Source organism: Phodopus roborovskii, unplaced genomic scaffold (assembly GCF_943737965.1).
Source record: "Phodopus roborovskii unplaced genomic scaffold, PHOROB, whole genome shotgun sequence".
NCBI lineage: Eukaryota > Metazoa > Chordata > Mammalia > Rodentia > Cricetidae > Phodopus > Phodopus roborovskii.
This window is the reverse complement of record NW_026126413.1, coordinates 16340479-16359693: the sequence shown is the minus strand read 5'-3', so window position 1 is coordinate 16359693 and position 19215 is coordinate 16340479. Positions and strand designations below refer to the sequence as shown.

The 19215-nt window shown below is 37.3% G+C and overlaps 1 protein-coding gene across 2 annotated transcripts in view; it reads right to left on the bottom strand.

Annotated features, from left to right (window-relative positions):
* The window catches only part of Adamts6 (ADAM metallopeptidase with thrombospondin type 1 motif 6), a 225340-nt gene that overhangs the window by 84939 nt on the left and 121186 nt on the right, over positions 1 to 19215 (bottom strand). For both annotated transcript variants that reach the window (XR_007834420.1, XM_051182886.1), the window contains exons 13-14: positions 9257 to 9402; positions 7313 to 7376 (exon numbers count right to left, since the gene is read on the bottom strand). Coding sequence is in view for 1 of the 2 variants with exons in the window: in XM_051182886.1 (XP_051038843.1) it covers positions 7313 to 7376; positions 9257 to 9402 (210 nt within the window). In the remaining variant the exon portion in view is untranslated. The remainder of the gene's footprint in view (positions 1 to 7312; positions 7377 to 9256; positions 9403 to 19215) is intronic.

Sequence of the window (19215 nt, the reverse complement as noted above, 5' to 3'; positions counted from 1 at the left end):
GTTTAATCTCTAAATAAATACACAATGACTTTGCTGCTAAATGTGGTGACTCACATTTTCAATTGCAGCACTTGGGAGAATTGCCAACAATTCAAAGCCAATTGAGGATACACAAGTTGCGTTTCAGGCCAGCCTGGGCTATGGATTGAGACCATCTCCAAAAACAAAAACAAAACAAAAGAATCCATGTTCTCCTGCTCTTTGACTGGTTGACATTAATTTTGGGTTTTGATTTTAAAAATTTTTTCCAGGACCATTTGAATTTATAATTTGTATTATTCATACTTAAGTCTCAGGAAAGCTTTTGGCTCACAAATGACCAAGTCAAAATTGCTCATAAAAGGTTTTCTAGTTGTTAACTATTTAATTCTAACTAATTGGAAGCATTTCACTCAGATATCATTTATAAGGTCATAAAATATGATGTACATAAGAGTGAATTATATAAACATGTAGTATGAAATGAGGCTGGCCTGATAAAAGTCTATTCTTTAATCTCTTTTAAGTCAGAAACCTGAGCAGTATATGAAAAGTTAACATGTAAACTATTGTGCATTTACAAACTTTGGTACACAAGAAGAGAATGAGCAAGAATTCTGCATAATATGGGAAATTGACAAGCTATATTGAATAGGTTGTGTGCCCCAGAAAGAATTCAAGCAGCACCTATTAAATACACATAGCTGGAGAGTTCCCTGGATTTTCCACTTTCTATTATAATGCTAAGTTAAAGGACACGCATGATAGTCTTCTAATAATCCTATAGTAATAAGGTTTTGCTAATAGGAACACAATGAATTCTTATTTATCTTACTTAATCTTGCTACAATCAACTCATCTTTCATGATTTCATACTAAATTCTGTCCTATAAAATAGAGTCTTTCCCCTTTTGGTAGATTTTTTTATGCATAGGAGTTTTTGTTTTATATAATATGATACTTAATTCTGGAAATCTCTTTCACAAAACTGCATGGTAAAAATGATAGCGTTTTAAAACCCAGCTTGGAGACATATAATCCAAAGACAATTCATTTTCTCAAATATGAAAATTCCTAAAAATGAAATATGACTTTCTTATCTGAAAAGTTGAAATGAGCTAATATGGAAGAGTCAAGACTATTGAGCTACAGAGTCAAGAGGCCAACATAGAAGAACAAGCAGAAACATATAAGGACTCTGACTCCGAGCACATGCAAAAGGAAAAGATGTAGTAGGGATTAAAACTACTCCTGCTTAAGCTCACCTGCCGTCGAGCTAATTGGTTCTACAAAAAAACAAGGCTATAAGAGAACAGATCATACCAATAGTTTATCTTCGTCATAGTTCTTCTAAATTTAAATTGAAAGAATGGGATCTTAATTACCCCAAGCCAACACACTAGTGAGATGTTTGAGGACTCTTTTTAGTCCAAATAGAGAAGATGATTGTAATAATAAAATGAGTATACATTTAAGCATTCTGTAAAATTTAGTATCTGCTACTTCTATTACTTGCATAATTGTTACTTCAATTGTTAATGTCAGTACTTAAAAGAGTTCACAGGTGAGTAGCTGTGCTTTACACAGTATCTATTTCCCAATTTCCCAATTTCTTCTTAACAGAACTCTGACAGTCTGCTTAGGAATCTACTTCTCAGGAGAGGTGATCCCTAAACCCTCCATTAGAAGTAAATCGGAGGCAATGTAAATGAATTATAATACATCTATTCTATTTACTAGTGACTGATTTAAAGATAAGTAAATAGCTTCCTGGCAGAAAATTAATGGATAAATAATCATAACAAATAAAATAAAACTCATTGAGGGAGCAAAGTCCATTGGAATAACTTTTGTGTTATCTCCTTTTTCAGAAGGGATCACGAGACAATTTGATCTCTTTTCGCCTGTGAATATTATCAGGTCAAAAGTTCTCTGAGCATTTCAATGACCCACTTTTTGTTACTCTTACTACAGACACCAAGGGTCATGGATTCTGTAGTTATAAACATGGTATAGTATTTGGATGTGACTTATGGTACATATACTCTCATACAGTTTAAAACATGTCTAGATTATTTATAATGCCTATTATATATAAAGTAAGTAATTGCAATAACTTATGCACAAGAAAAAAATCACAAGAATAATTTTTTACATATTCAAAATAGACTCACTTTTTAAAATTTGTTTTTGATTTGGCTGAATAGGCCAATATGAAACCCACATATACAAAAGGCCAATTATATTTTTTAAATGAAACCACATATATTTGCTTTGAAAGTTATGTATAACAGGTATAATTTTTACAATGATTTTCTGTTGCACAGGTAAATGCCAGCTCTGTATGGACCAACATGGCTGTCACTAGTCATATATGACTGTTCAAATTTAAGCAGAAGTTTCTGTTCTTCTGTTACCCTGCCGCATTGCACATCAAATCTCATTAGTTAACTGGGTTAGTGTCAGTGGCTCCCATGCTTGACAGTAGATATATGAGGCATTTTCAGAACTTGAATCAAGTTCTTTTAGAAACTTCTGGTCAATATTATATATTCTAGAAACTTTAAATATTTTTATACATTTTATTTAAATTAGAAACAATCTTATTTTACATATCAATCCCAGTTCCCTCTCCCTCCCATGCTGCCCACTGACCCCCTCCATTCCACTCCCCCATCCACTCCCTAGGGAGGGTGAGGCCTTCCAGGAGGGATCATCAAAGTCTGTAACATCTTTTGGAGCAGGGCCTAGGCACTCCCCAGTGTATCTAGGCTGAAAAAATATCCCTCCATAGGGAATGGGCCCCCAAAGTCCATTCATGCACTAGGATAAATACTCCACCGTCAAAGGCCCTATAGACTGCCTAGTCCTCCTAACTGACACCCACATTCAGGGGGCTGGTTTAGTCCTATGCTGGTTCCCCAGCTGTCAGACTAGGGTCCGTGAGCTTAAAGTTAGTCCCTGCCACAAGTTATTTCCAGACAAGTCTATTCATTTTAATAAATAGAAAAAAAAGTTTAGTATGGTAACTCGATTACTTCAAGTTCTGAATTGGTAGGGCCAGTACTAATAAAGAAACATGATTAATTATGTATGCACCATGATTCAATAAAAGTCAAAATAAAAGGAAAAAACAGTAATAGAAATGCCAGCATACCAATACTACATTCTATAATTTGAGCTTCTAAATCAGTCATGAGTACAGACAATGATGTCTGTCATTTTTTTCATGTTCTGTTTCCTAACATACAGTACTCATACTGAACAATGCCTATACTATTGTATATTCACTCCTTCAATTATATGATATTAGAAGCAGTAGTGAACTGGGAAATGGGTTTGAGTTTTATACTCCTGCCTGTTGTCTGACACAATGGCAGGTCTTCACGTCTATCCTTGTATAAAATCTCTATTCTACTGATGTTGGTGTCATTAATCTAAATCAGTTAACAAATGAGAGATTGAGGCATATGAGAATTGAGAGAGTCTCACCCTATACACCAGGTTCTGGTGTCATCCCGAGTGTCTTCGACATTCACATCAGTCTTAATAGCTGTGAAGTTCTTCCCACTGCTCTGTCTCCACTCGTTTGGGAATGCCCTCTTCTCACCACCTCTAAACTTGTCATCACTGAGAATGTGCTCACTTTGTTACGTCATCAATTCAAATACATTTCTTTCTGATCTCAACTTCTACCCAACTCACTCTACTTTTCCTATTATACTCATCTTATTTTGTTTTGATTTGGGTTTTGGTTTTTACTTTTATGGCTTTTTAAAAGTCAGTTTCCAATTTTCTCCCCAATAGCCCTCTTTAGATTAGGCTTTCAGTCCTTGTAGAGAGCCTCTGTCTCAGCACTTTAGTCATTAAATTCCTTGAGCTATGATTTACCCTTGTCTTTCTCCAACCTGCTCATATCCGAAACCAAACTCTATACCTCTTTCAGTGGCTTCTAAATAGTAACTAAATACAAACTGACCTTGCACTTCATCCTGCTTTTACCGAGAATGCTTTTATCACGACTAGTTATTCTCTGGCCAACTGTCTTTGCCTTTCAGGTCTCTCTGTGGAGACGAAACCTTAAATTCCTAATGAGCTATGTGCCAATTCCACATACTTTTATAACATATGACTTTTGTCAGTGTATTGTTATTATTCTCTGTTGTGACCTCTTGCATTTAAGCATTTTTTTGAACATATATATCAGGCAGTCAATTTAAGGGACTAAATAGTGCTAGTAACATGAAACGTCTTATGCTGTGATATTTTGTTTATGATCTAACAAATAAAGCTTTCCTGAAGATCAGAATGCAAAGCTAGCCACACTAGTCAGCCATAGAGGCCAGGAAGTGGTAGCATACACTTTAAATCCCAGCAGCCACACTAATTAGCCATAGAAGCTGGGCGGTGGTGGTACATGCCTTTAATCCCAGCACTAGAGAGGAACATAGGGCAGTCTGAGGTTTGGTGAAGAACATTGCAGTCCGCAGTCACTCTGAGGACAGGGCCCCCCCACCCCACCCCTTTGGTCTGAGCCTTGGTAGAGGTAAGAACTCCATAGTGACTTGGCTGCTCTGCTTTTCTGATCTTCAACTTGAACCCCAATATCTGTCCCTGGGTTTGCACTACAGTCTTATAATGAAGATACATGTAATTACTCTGAGATCTGTTTAGCAGAATAAAATATGATAAGTGGGTGTATTAAAAGGAGAGAAAAATAGAGGAGCAGCGATGCTTACAATTTTAAGTACAGTATTCAGGATAGGCATAATTGAGAAGGAAACAGTTGAGTGAAGATGAAGGAGAGCTATAAGCGCACAAGGCAAAGGGAGCTGTCAAAACAGAGGTCCTAAGGAGAGAACATTAGTGGCATGCTTAAGTAAGGAGACCCACAGAGTCGGAGCAAAGGGTGAAAAAGCCGCTAAAGATCAGTTCAAAGAAGCAACTGAAGTCACAATGTAGAGCTCTTGCTAGCTTTTGTAATAATTTCATACTTAGGAAAAATGGGTGTAAGGTGATAAAGAGTAAAACTAATCCGACTTACTCTGCCCCCTACACTGGGAACTGAAGAGTGTGTTTGGTGGTGGCAAAGTAACACATGAGGCTACCAAAGAGTGGATGGTGACGCTCAGTGGTAGAGTGTGTGCAAGGCCCTGGGCTCAGTAACAAGCACCTCAAAAAATAAAAGTCAAAGTCTATTCAGTTGACCGCTGTAGACAGCAGGGACTCAGGCCGGAGCAGGGGGTGGCAGAAGTAGTGAAAGGTGTCAAATCTGAGGGGGTTTGCTTGTTTGGTTGGTTGGTTTTTGGTTTTTGGAGACAGGGTTTTTCTGTAGCTTTGGAGTCTGTCCTGGAACTTGCTCTGTAAACCAGGCTGGACTAGAACTCACAGAGATCCGCCAGCCTCTGCCTCCTGAGTGCTGGAATTAAATCCATGCACCACCACTGTCCAGCCTGGTCCAGAGGTATTTATAAGGCAAATTACAACAGAATTTCTTGAGGGATGAGATGTGTACAGACAGTGAGACAGAAAAAGCTGGGGACAAACAAACACTCTAGAATTTTGACTTCATCAATAGCACTGGCATCTGAGGTTAAAAAAAAAAAACCCACTGACTGACAGAGAGCATTAATATACACTAAATACTAGATAGCAACTGTGCTAAAACATATAAATTTGGAATCTGAACTATATATAATAGTATCAAAATCACTGAAAGTGGATGAGATCAGAAATAAAATGAGGATTGGTAGAACAGAAAAAGAATCAAGGGCAAAGACTTGGGTAATTTAACATTAGGAAATCAAAGAAAAGAGCAGGAACCATCAAAGGAGGACAAGGAGAAATGCTAATAAAATAGAATAGACAAATATTGTGATTGGGTGGGAAGATGAAGACTACAACCAACCACTGGGTTTAGCAAATGCTGGAGGATCTGTGACTGGGTCAGAGCATGTCAATGTTACTGTGGAAGTAAAACATAAGAGCAAGTTCAGGGGGGAAAAATGAAGCTCTGAACTCAGCTCAGTGCACATAGATAAGCCTTTGGGGGAATTTCTTTCCAAGGGCAGCAAAGAAGTGGCTGAAATATCTGGCAAGGGCTTTTTGTTTGTTTTTAGACAGAAAGAGGTTATGTATGCTTACGGAAAAATCCAGAAGAGGACACGTAGGGACAATCATCTACACACTTATGAATTGATAAGGAATTAAGGCAGGAGTAGACTGGAAGACATGAATGAAGCTAGTTTGTTAATATTCCAGTGTTACAAAATAAAATACTGTGTTTTACACAGGAGGGAGAGAGTGATTCTGACAAAATAACCAAAGAAGGAGAGTCAATCTAATACCAGAGCCAGTCCACAATGACCACAATGACCAAGGGGAAAAGCAAGACGCTCTCAGTTTGAGAACTACAGAGGAAAGAGTGGATTTGAAGGAGGGATGGTTTCCCATTAAACCAAGAAGGGAAGTGTTGTTTTTAAATGGAATGTCTCCCAGAGGATTGTGTTTGGACACTTGGTCTCTAGCTGGAGGTACTATTAGGGAAGATTACGGAACCTGTAAGAGGTGGAGTGTTGCTTCAGGACTAGTATTTCCTTGGGGCGGGCTTTGAAGGTTTGTAACACGGCCCAACACCCAGTTCTCTTTCTGCCTCTACCTTGCCAGTACAAACACAAGGAACAGGCCTCATGCTCTGCTACCATGTTTTCCTCTCCAAGACAGGCTGTCCCAGTTCTGGAGCTGTAAACTAAAACTTTTCCCCCTAGGATCATTTTTCTGAGTGTTCCATCACAGCAACAGAGATGCAACTAACACAGTAAAAACAAGGGAAATTCAGAGAAGTCAAACAGTGAAATTCTGCTGATAATGGATCATGAATTCCTGAGGGCACAGAAATATTTTCATAGTTGCCAGTGGCAGGGACATGATTCAGGACTATAATGCTGAGTCTTGAGGGACTGGATGCCAAGGGATGAGGGATGATGTATGAGTCTGAGGCTTCTCACTGTGAGGAACAGAAAACATGATGAAGGGCATAGTAAGACTGAGCCTTGTGGACTCAAGACACATAGTGACAGAGAGAATGGAGTTGAGGCCAGGTTATTCAGGGCATGTGTGGGTGTTCCCACTGGGGAGAAGACACCTGTCCCCTTCTGCAGCTTCCTTCGTGGCCTACTGATGGGATTGACGACAGTGCTAAGACTAGCTTTATAGGGAATTCATGTGACCCTTAAACACATGGATTTCTGATTAAAGGGCATAAAGTTCAAAGCTTTCCCTGCCTAGGACACGAGTAAGCTAATTATTCATAGCAAACTTTGGGTTTACTTACATCTGTGTTGCAAGAGCGATATCGTTTCCTTTCTCCAAGGCAATATTTTCCACCACCTGACGGTCTGGGAAACAACATTTGTTTAACATGTGATTAGAATGTATCTATCACACTAAGACTACATATGTTTCTTGACAAAAACATCAAAAATTGCTTTAAAAAGAAATTAATTGTGGCATTTTATCAATTATTAAAATAATGATAATTAATAATGAGTATGGTTATTCAACATAAAATGGCAGCATATAAATAATTTATAAGACTAGTCTCAGGAAAATATAAATAAATTAGTATTTTTAATTATCATAGCATAGAACTACATTCAATAAATAATTTAAAAAACCATATCTATAATAAAAAGCCATTTAAATTATATTCAACACAAACTATAATCTTTTCTTCCAGGTGGGAACCAAAGAGATAACAATGACTTCCTGGGAATGGATCCAATTCAGCGTAAATACACAAAATGCATTTTCATTTCAACACAAAGTTAAAAACATGAAATTAAAAAGGAAGATGGTAAAAGAGATGGCTTTGCATTGTTATTTCCAAATTAATGAAAGTACAATGTCAAGCATTTGCTCTCATAAATTAATCTTTAAAGTATTTAGAATTAAGGAAAAAACATATGCCATCATTCAGACATACTATTATTGAGTGAAAAACATCTTCCTCTTAGAAGATGTCCAAGGTCATTCCCTTACATATCTGAGTCTGTTAATTGATCATAAGGCTTCATATTTTGGGATACTAGTTTATAGCAGCCTATATTAAATTTAGCATAATTATTCATGCACTTGCTTAAAAAGGAATCAGGTCCACTAATATCAGTAAATTTGGAATATGTTTTTGAAGACCAGCAGATTGATCAGCTTTAACCATCTTGGGAGAAAAGGTTTGTGAAACCAAAACAAGGTTGTGGGGATGGTGGCAGTCATAACTAGTTAATGAATTATAACAGGAATCTCTGTTTGGTGGGAGGGCAAAGTGGGAAGATGAATTCAGGACTATTATGAAGAAAATATTTTTAGATAAAAGAAATAGAAATGAGGCATTTGAAGAAAGCTAAGAGTCCTGGGTTAAAATGAGAACAAATAACAAACTACACTAGACCATCCTTTATCCAGATTGGGGGAGGTGGGGTGATTAGAGATATCATAAACATCGTTCTTCGCCAAAGACTAGTCAGCAAAAAAAGGGTCCTCAACCTCGGGTCTAGACATAATGGGTAGGAAGCAGGCAGCAGCCAAGAAGCAGGTGGATCTTAGGCCAAAAAGTAAACTAGAACAACAGTCCACCTGTACATTTGTAGGATGGAGAGGAAAGAGACTTGGCTGGCCTTGCTCTGTAGGGACTCTGGCTGGAGAGTGGTAGGAGAGGAGTGGGCTGGCCTGCATCAACAGTCCTGGGAGATGACAGGAGCATGTGAATGGAAACCACTTTAACACATAGCAGCACTGTCTTCTTTGTGATTTGTGATGCAAACTGAGGCATTTCAACCCGAAGCGCTCTCATCGGTCCTTTTAATAGTAGTGTGGCAGTAATCATTTTCCGCGACATGTGAAAAGCCCTTCTTTTTCAGGGAATAATGGTAATGTAGCAAAAACCATGCCTGGATTCATCCATAATTCAGCAGTCTTAGAGGAGGAAATCTAATTATTACTAGCTTATCTAGACAGACAGCACTTTTCTATTTTAAAGGCTTGAGATTTTTCTCTTTCATTTTCTTTTTTTAAATTTTTACTTACACAATAAGGGGAAATGAAGAAAAAGAAAGTCTGTCTAACAAAGCTCCTCCACTTTCCTGGACCTCTTGCTTCTTCTGAAGACAAGCACTTGGCTTGCTAGAGAAACATTTTTACAGATAACATGTGAAACCACAGCTTTGAATCATTTCCAACTGTGTCTTTTTGTTGGCTCCGGCTTACTTTAGCTACTTACGCTGGACTGTCACAGTGTCTTAGGGAAGAAGAGACGCCTCCCCCGCAAGTCCTGCTGCATCCTCCCCATAGTGACCAGGAGCCCCAGCCCCCATCTATGCTCTGGGGCCAAGTGCCAAAAGGAACACAATCTCCTTGATAACACCACTGTAAGATGGCACAGAAAACACAGAATTAGCTTTTAGGCAGATATAAGACAGAAGTCCATAAACCATCATAAAAGCCAGGTAATGACCAGTTCTAAGCATTAGCATTCTCAAAAGCAGAGAACAGGTTTTCAGCTATGTTTAGACAATGTAAAGGTGCACATGATTTGCAAAGTATCTTTTGTTGGCCAGATTTATAGTCTCCAACGTGTACCAGTTCTAAAAGCCCTGACTTTGGCAGTTTTTCTTTGTTTCTCTTCATCCAGACTTTTAGTGTTTCTCATTATAGAGTTAGCTATAGTTCTCAAAATCATTTTTAGATATTGTAGTAATTTCTTTTAAAAATCTTTATATTCCACTATTATTAGACTTGTGGAATGATAATGCACTATGGAAAGCTCTCCAGAAAGGAGTCTTTATGATGGTAATTGCAAGCTCTTTAAAAAAAGAAAAACTGGTTGAAGCTACAATAGTAAAAGAATGCATTGTGGCCTTTCATCCAGACATAATAAAAGCAATGCCAAGACATTAGGGACTGGGGCACAAAACTCCATGTATACATTGACTAGCCATGTGTACGGCTCCTTATGAACATGTGTACTGGAATTCTGCTCAGTTTTAATCTATGCAATAAACCATACATACTGCACCTAAGGAGAGAGCTAGGAATAATTTATCAGAAAGCAGACATCACATAGTCAGTTCAGAACTCTAGAATGATAAATCTTATTTGGAGTATATGGCAAAATAAAGTGTTCTTTTAAACCAAGCATTTATAGGTTTTTGTTGGTGCATTTTTCTAAATTATCAAACATTAACAAATCAAACAAATCTATGAAAGTGGTATGTTTACATGGAAAACAACAGGCAACAGTTATTAGAGTTAAATAAGTGTCAACATGATCACACTATTAAGAAATCCAATCTTACAACAAGATGCTGGACACTCAGAAATTAACCATTTCATTGTTCTAATTCTCTCACCAAGTTTGTTGGTTTTTACCTCTGGGATACACTGGGAACTCTTTTAGTTTCACCTAGACAACAGCCAGCAGACAGAGCTCCTCAACAGCTGACAGAGCTCCCCAACAACAGCAGAGCTCCCCAACAACAGTAGACAGAGCTCCCCAACAACAGCAGACAGAGCTCCCCACTTGAGGATTCTGCTTCCATCTCTCTCTGCTAGAATTTATTTCCCAGAAAGAATTTAAGTGTGGATTTTAAAGGCACAGCATCACACTATTTTGATTTCATGCTGTTATTATTTTGCTTTAAAAGCCTCAGTGGTTTCTCATCTCCCTTTACTCCAGACTTGCTGATGGTTCCTCACAACCTTCCCAGCCTCCTCTCCTTTGCAATGAAAGCAGCAACTACATTTTTTGTTAGTTGTCCCTTCCTCCCTTGTTCCCTCCCCTTCCCCTCCATCCTTCTAAACTTCCCTCACATTTCATCCTTCAGGTAGCATTCTCCTAGCAATTGACCCCACAAATCAAAGGGCTGCATACATGCTAGGCTGTCTCCACTGAGCCATATCCCTAGTCATTTTTAATTAGTCAATCAAGATAGGTTTTGCCACGTAGCCCAGGCTGGCCTTGAAACTAATGATCCCAAAGTTTTAGTCTTCTAAATACTGGGATTCCAGGTTGTGCTTCCAGTTCTCTACATAGATGTCTTCTGACTGTTTAGTCTCAGATCAAATACCATCTCAGAGGACAGCCTTTTCCAGGACAACTCTTATTCTGAAGGGTCCTCACCATCCTTTCTTGTCCCAGGGTTCTCCTTGTCACTATGGAACAGTGCTTACTAATGCCTTCCATTTCAATGCCCTCACCATTTAGAACGACTTTAATTACCTTACCAATTTCTTCTTTCTTCACTTCCCCCTAGAACACAAGCCTTGAAAATATCATGTGGCTACTGTTAATTTTTAAAATTCTGTTCCTCAGACTATCCCCATTTTAAGGGCACCATAGCAACACGTTAGACAGAAGAGGGGAAGAGCATCCCATGATCACAGGTATCCTGTTGAAATGAGAGCTGCCTCCAGTACTATTTGGTATCTAAGAGACATGCAAAAAAACTATCAGATAAATTATAGTTAAATTGAAGAATTTTGCATCATATTTTAGTCAGCGCATGTCAAAAAGGAGCTAGAAGAGACTAAGGTAGACAAATTCATATTTGTTTCCTTGTCATTTCAGACTTCCTTGAGAATACATATGATTTGAAAAGGAATGTTTTACTTTTTAATTTTTTTTTCTTGGGATTAAAAAATAGTGCGAGCCATAAAAACACTAAAGTATGTGAACTGCTAAGTATTTACCAGTGTTACTGTACATTCTCACAAAATATAAGGCATGAAAGAGTCACATTCTCTTATTTTCCTTTTGAACCTTATTTTGGGCTAGAGTGGAACTCAGCAGTAGAATAGATGGTTAGCATTTGCATATGTAGGTTCACTCCTCAGCATATACATATACAAATTTTAAAATAATTTTTGATTAGCACACAAAATTGAGTTTGCATTGTAACATTTTCATATATGTATGCAAATATGCAGGTATATTATATATGTGTACATATCTATGTATATTTATATTTGTACTCTGTTCTTTTTTGACCCCAGATCTCCTAAGTCCTCTTCCTTACCACAAATACTTCATCTTCTTTCATGACATATATTTCTTTATCCTCTCTTGGTCCCCCTCTTAAAGTAAAAGATAAATTTATCATATAATTTATGAACTGCTGCTCACTTTTCATCAGTTTTGGGAGACTTGGAGGCTTAGGTGTTTTAGAGACAGGCTTTCATGTAGAACAGAACAGCCTTAAATTTGCTGTGTAGCCAAGGCTTACTTTGACCAGCTGATCCTCCACACCTAGCTTTCTCATTGTTAATTTAACACCAACACAATCATGGTATTCCATAAATAGTTTTCAAGAAGGCATTTACTGTATAAATTATGTTTTCATAATTATTCAATGGTATAATAAAAACAATGATAACAAAAATTAAATAACAAGGGATTAATGGGTAAAATAATCATAGTAATAGTATAAATATCAGGTACCTTATTTCTAACAATACTGGTCTCCAATTTGATAACTAGTTAACTTAGGTAACTAGCTTACAAGTAACCAATGTCAACATGTGGAGGAAACCTAATGTTACTATTATCAGTTATCATTTTAGCAATATTTTAGGCTACAAACAAGTCACCTGCTTGTTTTTGGTTTCTTAACTATAACAATGGGAATCAATTTTATTTCTTGACTCAAGTATAGGTTAGAATAAGAAAACTTTACAAATTAGTTCAATTCAGACATATGATAACATAAAATAAACCCTACCAAGCAACTTGTTTAATTTTGATTTTCAGCAGGAGTGTTCTTTTGCATTCTGTTTTATTTCTCCCTCCTTTGTACTTAACCTTTTGCAGTCCTTGCTACTTTGCTCTATTGCTAGTAAATATCTTGATGTAGAGAGTTCACATGAATCAAGTGATAGTTGCATTAATCGATATATTTAAATATTTTAATGTATGCAAATCATGCACAGAACAATTAGATTACACCAAACAAAGCAACTTGAAGTCTATAGATCCAATAAGCATATAAAGGTGAAACTTTTGAGTGCTGTATTGTGTGTTTGTATTTTTCCTCTGTCATGGAGCTGTCAGACAAGTGCTCTACTTTCAGAAGGACAGGCTGTTACTTCATTTTAAAATATGAGAGTTAGATACACAGATGTAATCCAGCTTCTAACCTTTACTCTCAAAGATTATATAAAAACTAGTCATCTTGAATGGTTCTAATTAATATTCTTATTACTATAGACTCAATTATCTAGGCATGTTGGATATTTGGTCTTCTTTCTGCTAATTTAAGTGTAGCTAACAAAATTCATAAAGGTGAGATAAATGAAACTTGGTATTTCCAAAAAAATTGATTTTCTCTTATTATTTACATTTCTTTAAAATTTAATAAATAGGAAGCAGTGATTCTTTTAAACATTTGCTTTAGAAACAGTCTTAGTAAACTCACTTGCTATTGGATTACTACATTGTATAATTATATAGTATTTATAAATGAGTTTTTGTCTTTGTGGGCCTTATTGAGACAGTCTTACTCTGTAGCCAGGCAGGACTAACTAGAATTAACTTCGTAGCTCAGCCTGGCCCAGAATTCATGGCAATCTTCCTTCCTCAGCCTCATAAATGCTGGAATTGTAGGTGTGAGCCACAATGCTTGGCAATTTTTCCTTTTTATCTAGAACCATTTTAGGGTATAACTATAGAATATCTTGTCATAACCAGAATTAGATCAAATCAGCATATGGAATGAGAGATCTCTAAAGAAATCCTAAAATTTTAAAGGAAACGATACGGTGATTTAATACAGAGCAGTTTCAAATGGCAAGAGCATAGGGCTGGAGGATCACACTATTAAAACTCCAGTTTTCCCACTGAGTAGGTATGTGGCTGGTCAGGCTACATTCCAGCCCAAATTCCCTATCAGAGCTTGCCATCCATACTATTTACATTTCTAGAGCATTTGGAAGAACTATTCTTCCTTGCTCTGTTTATTTGGTGTCCAGTCAAAACAAATTACATTCTACCCTAGGTGAACTAAGAATAAGGTTGCATATGCCCTGCTAAATATCCAGTGCTTTAACAGGCATATAATAATCCTTTCCTAATCCAGCCCTATTTTCCCATGCAAAGATATTAGAGATCAATGTCACTTATATGTAAACTCAAATGCTGGCCTATATCTCTAATTGAATCTTATAGAATCATTAAATGAATCATCTGGCGATAAATCAACTATTTGAAGATTTCTTTGTGGTTACAAACAAGGATTATAAGGATTGGGTTTTGATTACCCTCAATATCCTGTTCAGCAACAATGCCAACACTACTACTGAAGTTTCTTATTTACTATTTCATCAAATACAGCATACCTGATTCCTACCCAAGGGTTATTGTTGATGTTACATCCAAGGAAATTTCTCTGGCTAAAATTTATATTGATTGATTTGTAGGAGATTGACCCATGGACACACAGTACCAGCACACTGTCTGGGCTCATCAAATTTCCTCCTTTAGTTAATGCTACTGTCCCTGAGCACATCTATTCAGGCCATATGGTTCTTATTCAGTCCATGAATGGCTTATTCAGGCAAACATCCAATGGCTGTAATAGCAATGTCAGACCCCCCAGGACTCACGCAAAGATCAGTTTTTAATTTTTTGGCCATATTTCTTACTCCATCTGCTAAATGTGCATGGAACAGTTGTGGAACATTTGTGGAACTGTGCCTCTGGGCAAGGATCCCACAACTTTTGCAGCCAGAGTTTGACGAGATCATCATGGATCCAATCCTCTGGCTATGTCTATGCTATCATTCAAGTGATATTTCTAACTCCTCCCTTTAAAAAAATTTATTCAGACAACTATGAGCAGCTTTGGTTTTATCCACTGGCTTGGCTGGCTAGATTGGGTATAGGCTACTTATTATTCATTTTGATTAGAGTGGTTTTGAAACTCAAGGTTAAGATCATATTTTGTGGATATTCCGTGTGAGTGTCTGAAGCCATTTGTATGCTGTGTGACACCCACTGCTGGTTAGGATGTTCAAGGCTGTCACATAACAATGTTAATTAAGCACTGGTACTGAGAAAACCAGTGAAACTCCTATCTCATTAGCTCATTCCATTATCACTGTCGAGTATGTAGAAATTTGTTTGCTCTTCTATTAAAGATTATATTATTTTAGTAATTTTCATAAACGTATATTATTAGCCCACATTGACTTCTTATTGTGATATCTTGCCAAACAACTGATTGCTGCATGCTGACAAATGAGAGTTTCACTTACTGAAATAAAACATGCTATCTACTTCATGCTCATTGGTCTACTTCATATGCATCACAAGGTGATGCTGCTGTTTTCAATGTACAAATCCTCATCAGAAGATAAATTAAAATAGGAGGATTTCAACCATGAACCAAAAAGGCCAGCGCTGGACCCTCAGCTATGGATGAAGTTACTGTGAGGCGTTGGGTTTTCCAGTCTTCATCTGGATAAAGAAGTTAAAACAATACCTGCTTCATTGAGGTTTTGACAACAGGAAAATGGCAACATATACCTGGCACAAGTACTTTTAAAAACAGTATCATTGTCATCAGTATATTGGATCTGTTGCCTAGTTTTATGTGCCTAGTTCAGACTAACCATAAGATTGGTCAGGTCAATTGAAATTTCCACTTAAAGTTTGCCACTGGGACTCTGCATGGTTGGTCTTTTCTTTCTTTCTTTCTTTCTTTCTTTTTTTTTTTCAGTCAAAACTCTGAGATCTGAATTCACATTTAATTTCCAAATAGACAAACTCTAAGTGTAAAATCTGTACTTAGCAATAGTAAGTATATAATTCCTAAAAACAAAAATTCATAGAGAAAATAGTAAATATAGTCAATGAGTAAAAAGTATTGAGCTAAGTCATTGTTGCTTTGTGCTTTGCTTTAAAGTGCAGATGTAAAATATTTTTTAAAAATTCAAACTGTGTGTATGTGTGTGTGTATATGTGCATGTGTGTGTATGTATGTATGTGTGTGTGCATGTGTGTATATGTGTGTATGTGTGTATGTATGTGTATGTGTATATGTGTGTATGTGTGTATGTGTGTGTGTCTATGTGTGTATGTATGTGTATGTGTGTGTGTATGTGTATGTGTGTGTTTATGTGTATATGTGTGTATGGCTATGTGTTGTGTGTGTGTGTTTGTACGTGTGTGTGTGTGTGTGTGTGTGTGTGTGTGTATGCACTTGCACATGAGCACCTGATGGCCTGTAGAATAGGACTATATACATGCCAACAGCAAAATGTTATCTCACTGGGCTATCCTTTACACACTCACATTTTAAAATTTTACATTGAATAAATCCACACTATATTGCCTAGGCTAACTTAGAACTCACAGTTCTCATAACTCACAAATAATGACAATTACTGCCATGTACATCATACTAAATAAATTCAGTTTTTTTTGTTTTTGGTTTTTTTTTTTGTTGTTGTTGTTGTTTTGTTTTTGTGAACACTTTGAAGGTCTCCTAAATTGTTTTCTTACATTATTTTTCCTTCTAGGAATTGGCACTTGTCTTTTTCCCATAAGTTCATTCATTTTAAGATTTATTAGTACCATTCCTAAAACTATCCATCTTCCACGCTTCTGGGAAAATGAAATGACTAAGATTTTCATTATATATTAATTTTAGGTGATGGCATCCACCATATTGACTTTGAATGGCAAACTGTTGTGTTGTGATAAAATTGGTATTGATCAACAACCACTGCTACAGTTACAAGGTTCCTAAGTAGTGTTCTGTTCAGTCCAAGTTATTCTGTAGAGGTATGCCATGAGCTAGTAATGATCTGGTAAGATAGACTAATGCCCAACAAGGAGCTCTTGAAGCCAGAGCCTCCTCATTTCACATGCATACACTAAAACTATGCAGGCTTCATCTGAAAAAAGGGTTTAGGGATCTGAAAATCTACTAAAGTAAAAATGTAAGTCTTTAGTAATCAAATATATTTTTGCCTATTTTATTTACATTGTTTTCTCTCTGCTTATTTTTATTCATGCTTGGGAATAATTCTAACTCCACTTACTTAAATAAACTTAAATTCAACACTGTCATCTTAGCATTGCAAATGTTTTCTAAGTGTTCTCCAAATTTGCATTTTCTAAGAGATATTCAGTCTTCATCACATACATATATGTATATAGTTCCGTGACATAATAGTTAAGGGCTTGCTATCAAGCTCAGCACAAAAGAAGATGCTAAAAACACCATGACCACAAAAATTCTTATAAAGTAAAACATTAAACTAAAATTGGCTTACACTTTGAAAGGTTTAGTCCATTATCATCAGAGCAAGAAGCATGGCAGCATTAGGGCAGACCTTGTTCTGGAGTAGGAGCTGGGAGTTCTCCATCTTAATCCACAGGCAGCAGAAAGAGACCGAGTACCACTCTGGGCATAGCGTGAACACGTAAGGCGTTAAAGCCCACCCCCACAGTGACACACTTCCTCTAACAAGGCCACACCTCCCAATAGCACCACTGTCTTGGGCCAAGCTTTAAACACATGAGTTTATGGGGGGGGCATACCTATTCAAACCAGAACTTTCCACTCCCTGGCCACCGTAGGATTACAGACATGACATAATGCAAAATGCATTTAGTTCAACTTTAAAAAATCTTCATAATCTATCATAGTCTAAACAATGTTTAAAAGTTCGAATTTCAAAATCTCTTCTGAGATTCACGCAATCTCTTAATTGTAATCCCCTATAAAATCAAAATAAAAAAAAACAAATCATATGCTTCCAACTTATAGTGGCATAAGATAAACATTACTGTTCCATAATGGAAGAATGGAAGTATAGTAAAGAAATGTTGGACCAAAGCAAGACTGAAAGCAGCTGGGTAAACTCCAAACTCTGCATCTCCATTTCTGATGTCAAATCGTTCTTCGGATCTCCAACTCCTTTCTGCTGTGTTGACTGCAGCACACTTTTTTTCTCTAGGGCTGGTTCCACTTCCTGTTAGCAGCTGTCCTCAGGAAGTAGCCCATGATTCTGAAATCTCCAAAATTTTGGGGTCTCCAAGGTAATCCAGGCTTCACCTTCACAGCTTCATGCAACGGCCTTTCTGTGCCTCCATGCAGGGATACTCCTGAATTATGCCAGGCATCAGTGGATTTCCTTAGTCATGGAGGGAGATTCCATAACCACTTTCTTGTATCCTTGATTCTAAAGCCAGAACCATGTGACTGAAGCCGCCAGGATCTGGCGCTTGCTGGAGCTGGTGTTTACCGGGGCTCCTGATTGCTGAGTTGAATGGCTTCTTCATTGGATTACATCTTCACCAGTTTTCTGTTTTTTAGTGCTTACGGCTGGCTGCCCTGGAACTAGCTCTGTAGACCAGTGTGACCTCAGACTCAGAGACCTGCCTGCCTCTGCCCTCTAAGTACCGGGATTAAAGGTGTGCACCACCACATAGGGCTCTAAACTTTCTTTTAATTCCTTTTCACAAGTTGGAAACTCAGCTGGGTGGGATCTTGCCCTGGGGTCACCACTTCCTTTATTCCATTTCTTAATCTGTTTATCTCCTTGAACATAGGACTGAACACCACTCCACTTCCTGGTGCCGCATTTCTCCTCAAATTGTACATTTTTTTATTTTTCCCTTCTCAGCTTGCTCCTTTTCATTATAGATCTTCAAAGTAGTGAACACACTAATCACAACACAACAGAGTCAATACTGGGCTGTTTTGAGACTTGATTACCAATGGAATTAAGTCAAAACTCTTCACATCAGCCTCAGACAGATTTTTTTCAGACAAGGATAAAAAGCAGCCACATTCTTGGCCAAAACATCACAGGAACAATCTCTAGGTTACATACTAAAATACTACTCCTCTGAAACATCTTGAGTCAGACCCATACAGTTCAAATCACCCTAGGCACCACTTTCTTCTATGTTCCCACTAGGTTGGTCCATTAATGCCCATTTAAAGGGTTCAGCTGCTTTTCTGATACAGTTACAAAGCCCATGGTCCTCAAAAAAAAAAAAAAAAAAAAAAAAAAAAAAAAAGTGAGGCCTACATCAGCAATACCCCAGTCCTTGGTACTAACTTCTGTCTTAGTTTGGATTTCTATTACTGTGAATAGACACCATGACCATGGCAACTTTAATAAGGAAAACATTTAATTGGGTAGCTTAGAGTTCACAGGTTTAGTCTATTA